Here is a 5,698-nt window from a genome sequence, read left to right as displayed (position 1 = left end):
ACATATATATATGTATACATACATGCACATATATAGATATATGCACACGTACATATATGTATATACATCTACGTGCCTGTAGGCAGAGAAAGATCTGTGGTAGTATAATGAGAGGAGAGAGGAGCCGGAAAGACTCGAGAATTCTCCTTGGAGAAATGAAGAGAAGAAAAGAAGAAAGAGAAGAGAGGATTGGGTTAACCTTCTTTTTCTTCCCAAGTTGACCTTACCGGAGCCGCAGCAAAGGCATCATAATTAGCGACGAGAGCTATAGCGGGAGGGGGAGAGGAAGAAGAGGAGAAGTGGGTTCTCGAGATACCAGGCTGTTCATCTACACCTCCTGCTGTGTGGCTAGGCGATTTGGACTGTGGCTTGTCTGTGATCTTCTTCCCTGCTAGCCATGCCTACAGAAGGAGAGGTAGGACAAGAAAAAGAAGAATAAGAGACCAACGAAAGAAAGAGAGAAGAGAGAGAAAGAGAGAAAGAACGGAGGAGATCTGAAAGAAGAGAGGGAGAAAGAAAGAGATAAGGAAGAAAGAAGATCACTTGAGAAGTTGTTCACCCTGTAGAGACGGTTCAAGACAGAAAGAAAGAGAAAGAGAGAGAAGAGAAGCGAGGGGAGAAGAAGAAGAAAAGAAGAGGAGAGAGAAGAAGAAAAGAAGAGATAGCACGGTGATATCAGAAGATCTCCATGGAAACTCAAACTGAATGCGAAGAAGAAGAGAGAGATTAATTGTTGCGTGGTGACAGGGTGTATATACACCCCACGGATGGAGAGGAAAAAAAGTACACCTTCACTACTTCTCTACATTCAACTTACACATACGTACAGAGATAGACATGCAGAATGCATCTAAACAATGCATATGCATAAAGACAAGTAGAGACACATGTATAAAGATAAATAGATAGATCACGAATGTAGTAAAGAGAAAAGAAGAGAAACAGAAAAGAAGAAGAAGGGAAGAAAAAAGGAGAACAGAAAACGACGATGCGTTCAAATCTAGATACATGTTAAATAGAGGCACTGAAAGATAGATAGATAGATAGATGGATTAAAGAGAGATTGAGATAGGTAGATAGATACATTGAAGATAGACTAATCTATCTATCTATAATCTGTCTCCCTATCTAGCGGCAACAGTAGTAGTAGTGGTGGTCGTAGTAGTAGAAGAAGAAGACGTTTGTATAGACACTAGTAGCAGCACGCTTTAAAGAGACGAGGCTCCATCCATCCATACTACTCAACTACCTACCCACCCCATATACATGCATACATACGTATATACATGTATCTACAGATATACTATATATACGTATGAAGAGATAGACGGATAGAAATACACCTCTTAATCCTCTTCACAGATGTATCGTACATGAGTCTGCAGTCTCTCTCTCTCTCTCTATCTCCATGTGTCTCTACAGAGGTATATGTTTATCCCTAAATGAGTAGTTGGTTCCTATGTGTGTGTATGTACACCCCGTGCTATGGTAATGAAGAAGGAGCTTGTGATCCGTCGTCTGACTAAATCTCTCATATATTGAGATGGGGACTATTCTACAAGAAAAAGAAGCTATCCATTGACCTTGAAGAAATGACTCCAAACATCTCTGTGTGTCTCTTTCTTTCTTTCTCTCTGTCTGTCTTTCTCTCTTTCTCCCTTTCCTTCCTTGTCTTTCTCTCTCTTGTTGTGTTTCTCTCTGCCTTTCACGATGCTTCTCTTGGCTCTAGACTTACAAAGAGATTGCTCCCGTGGATCTGGAAAGGCGTTAAGCGCTTGGCCTGTTGCAAGTAAGAGGCAAATGGATGGAAAGAGGGAGGCGGAATTCTCTGGATCGAAAGAGAAGAAAGAAGAGTCTTCTCTAACAGATTCGACGGATGAAAAGGAGAGGATCTCTGATAAAAAAGCTGGCCCTCCTGATGACTGATCATCTTCTCTCTTTGTCTCTGTTGGAGGTGTCTATACACCTGACTGAGTTCCAGCGTCTCGACAGCAAAGAGACATAATCCGGGGAGATATCGATGAAGAAGATACTGCTCAATCTCATGGATCTTCCCAGTCATTTTCTCTTCTTCTTCTTTCGCTTTTTTGGTCAGAAGGTGAGGCCGACGCTTCTTATCTTCTATACGAGCTCCTTCTTCCATCGAGACATTCTCCTCTTCATGCCGATCTTTCTTCTTTCTCTCGTTTTCTTCCTCGCCGCTTCTCCCAGAGACAGAGTGTGAAGGCGAAGGGGGAAGTAGAAGAAGAAGATTGAGAGATTTACTTAGTAGGAAATCGAGAAGAGATAGAGATATCTCGCTGATCCTGAGAACGACTAAAGACTTCTTCGATGATAGACTTCCATCCCGTAATCTCTTGATCACACAATCCTGTATCAAAGATAAAGGGATTTCTCTATTCGTATCTTCTTTCTGTTCTTCTTCTTTCTCCTTTTCCTCTTTTGCAGAATCTGAGATCGTACTCTTAGCTTCCTTCTCGCTTTCAGGTGTCTGTGGAGAGACGCTGTCTCTTGTTAAAATCGTCGTTGCATGCAGGCCTGTATTCATCGGTGCTAATCGCCCTAGGCCCCAGGAGCCTAAGAGAAGGGGACTCTCTTCTACCTGCCTTTGTTGTCGACCTTCCCCCTTCACACCGTAAGAAGAAGAAGTTATGTCATATTGAATGAGAGGAAAGGCTTCAAAGTTCGCTAAAGAAAGACCATCCTGAAAGAAACACAAACAAAAAGATAGAGTAAAGATTGATGCATGGATAATAGATACACTCGAGAGACAGATAAATAAATAAATAGATAGATTAAAGATAGATAGATAGATAAATAGATAGATAGATAGAAAGAGATCTTTTCTTAGTTCATTGTTTGTGTGTATAGTGGCGGAGGGATGTAGGGAAAGAGCCGAGTGTGTTTTTTGTCATCCCCCTGTATGGAGGTTGGAGTGTACATACAGATGGAGGGCAGCATGCACATGAAGACTAGATACAGGCGAACAAGCGATGTATTTAAAATGTTTTGAAGAAAGATAGAAACTTTCTTTCTTACTTGCATACATGGACCACGTACACTTGCCAGTATGTCCGTAGGTAGGAGACGGCTCTCGTACTATTACTATTATCATTATAGAGAAGAACCCAAGGACGTAGATAGAGAGACAGATAGAGAGTTCGATTCGAGATGAAGAGACAGATGTCTTAAAGACAGAGAAGCAGATAGGAAGATGAACATCAATGAGAATAGAAGAGAGATAAAGAGATCGAGAGTCCTCAGATTGTGTGGAGATGAGTATAATGATGAATATGAAAAGAGAGAAAGTTTCTACGTGTATTCTGTGTCTGCTGCAGAGAGAAGCTCTTCAGAAGAATCTCGAGATGAGAAAGTGGGAGACGCTGTCTCCTCCTCAGAGACACTCGATCTTTCAACCTCAGCATATTGACGTCTCAAAAAAGAGACAGAAGGGCTGACTAGGGAGAGAGACAAACCACGACATACACCTCTCAAAATAAGAGAAAGAAAGGACAGAGGGAAGAAAGAAGAAAAGAAAGAAAGAAAAAGAAAGAAAGAGAAAATGAGAGAGAGAGAAAGAAGGATTGAGAAAGAAAGAATGAAAGAGGAGAGAAGGTGAGAAAGAAGAGAAAAAGAAGAAGAATACGTATACGTACCTGAGAGAGAGAAGATGCACGAGCAAAAGAGAAAGGACAGTCATAGTAGGAGGAGAAGGAAAGAGAGAGAAGAAGATGAGAGAGAGAGAATAAGGAGGTAAGTGTATTTATATGCAAGAAAAGCATTCTGAGAGAACAAGAAGCAGACGAAGAGAACGGAGAGCGAGCCCCCACGAAAGGCAAGGAAAAGACTAGCTGAGTGGTCATCTTTCTTCTGCTCCTCTTTCGACTAGAAAACCACTGCAAACGAGACTACAACGAAGTCAGACAAAATGAACGGACGGGAATAGATCGACACGCAAGATCGTATCTTCTCTTGTTCTTCTCTGAAGAAGAGAAAAAGAAGAAAGGACATCCGCTAAACTATAAACAGGTGTGCATGGGAGGGCTGTCCGCTTGATCTCTTAACTCCAAGACAGCTCAAAGAGATCTGATAAAGAAGAAGAAGAACGGAAGGAGAGACGAGAAGATGTATGCTGGAATGAAGAGAAGAAGCGAGAAGAAAAGAAAAGAGGCGACTGATGGAGTGAAGAATCGTGAAGAGGGCGAAGAGAGAAGAAAGAGACATGGAGACAGATCGACAGACACCCGACTAAGAGGGAGACGAACGGGGAAGAAAGTGCAGAGAAGACAAAAGGATTCTACGGTGTTGTTCAGAGACAAAGAAAGAAAGGAGAGAAAAGACAGAAGATGATATACGAGAGGGAGCAGAAAGAGAGAAAACGAAGTGAAGTCGTAGAGAAAGAGGAGAAAGGGAGATCCCTTGAGAGGATTCCAGAGTGACAAGATGAAGAAGAAAAGAGAAGGAAGAAAGAATGGAGAAAAAGCAGAGAGGAGAATGTGGGAAAGGAGACAAAGGATGGAGAGAAAGGAAAGTCTGAGAAACCGGATGTGGAAAGAAAAAGAAGAAAGGATTGATTCCTCCTCCTTCTTTAAAAGAGAAAAGACGCTGAACAATAAAAGCGGACAGCAAAGGAAAGGAGAGAGAGATACTTCGTCTTCCTCTGAAAAGATAGAAAGAAAACCATCTCCTTCTCCTAGAACGCTCTCACACCTTCACAGTGAGGTGTATAGACAGAGACTACGTCGGACATTTCTCCTTCTTCTCTTGTAGTAGACAAAGAGGAGACTGAAGAGAAAAGAGAAAAAAGAAATCTGAAGACAACTGAGCGAGGACGGATACCTCTCTTCCCATCGAAGTGCAGCAGAAGAACAAGATAGTTAGATAGATAGAATGAAGATAGGTAGACTCAAGACAGATAGAAAGACATACGGAAGACAGATAGATAGATAGATGGAAGGCAAATAGATAGATAGGTAGATGAATAGTTTGACTGACGGAGACAAAGATCGTTGGTAAAGAGAAACATGGAGAGATTCTCATAAGAAGAAAGGGCCTCGCCTAACTTGAGGTGACTTGTCAGGAGCTGCTTTTTTCCGTTCCCCACTCTAAGGATAAGAAAGAAAGTACGCAGGAGTCGACAGACCACCCAGACAAGGAAGGGAGGAAGGAAGGGAAGTGTGAAGGCGAGAGGAACCATTCACTGAAGTAGAGAGACAGGAAGAACGAGAAGAGTTTCACAGAAGAAGCTTCCGAGAGAGAAAGCACAAAAGAAAGAAGAGAGAAAGAAGGCGTGAGACAGAAGAGAAGAATAAGAAGAAAGTTGTCTTTGGTTCATAAACAGGACACACCAACACACAGGGGTCATCATTGGGTGAAATTCTGTCTCGTCGTCGTTTTTCTTCACGAATTATTTTCATGCATGCACATGCAACGAAGGAAAGGACCGCCGATCTTCTTCCGGAACTTTTCAGGTCAAGAAGGCTCCAGCTTCCATACTACCACCCTACACTCGAAAGCCTGGGAATCCTCCTAAAACAAGACGAAGCTCTTGATGTGCCCGCGAGGAACACAAGTTCCTCAGCGAGAAATGTGTGTGCGAGTTAGACTGAGATAGTCCTACTCCCTGGAGCGGGGTGCTCGGGTAGCCCGGATGGAGCGGTGCAGGCTAGGTAGTTGACTCCATAGTGGTAGTCCGTAG

At 42.5% G+C, this 5,698-nt stretch overlaps 2 protein-coding genes across 2 annotated transcripts; both read right to left on the bottom strand.

Annotated features, from left to right (window-relative positions):
* Positions 1-194: 194 nt before the first annotated feature.
* CSUI_004604 (uncharacterized protein) lies at positions 195-5,323 on the bottom strand (the record flags this gene model as incomplete). Its single annotated transcript, XM_068064792.1, has 3 exons — positions 3,657-5,323; positions 1,736-2,704; positions 195-401 (listed from the first exon to the last, which is right to left on the bottom strand). The coding sequence occupies exons 1-3, from the start codon at positions 3,861-3,863 to the stop codon at positions 195-197; spliced, it is 1,383 nt and encodes a 460-aa protein (XP_067923231.1). The 5' UTR covers positions 3,864-5,323.
* CSUI_004605 (uncharacterized protein) lies at positions 3,252-3,523 on the bottom strand (the record flags this gene model as incomplete). The annotated part of the gene is made up of 1 exon (XM_068064793.1): positions 3,252-3,523. A coding segment is annotated over one exon (210 nt), but the record flags the coding sequence as incomplete, so codon positions are not given.
* Positions 5,324-5,698: the final 375 nt, after the last annotated feature.

This window comes from Cystoisospora suis (assembly GCF_002600585.1).
Source record: "Cystoisospora suis strain Wien I chromosome Unknown contig_2165, whole genome shotgun sequence".
NCBI lineage: Eukaryota > Apicomplexa > Conoidasida > Eucoccidiorida > Sarcocystidae > Cystoisospora > Cystoisospora suis.
This window is presented reverse-complemented; position numbering and strand designations above follow the sequence as displayed.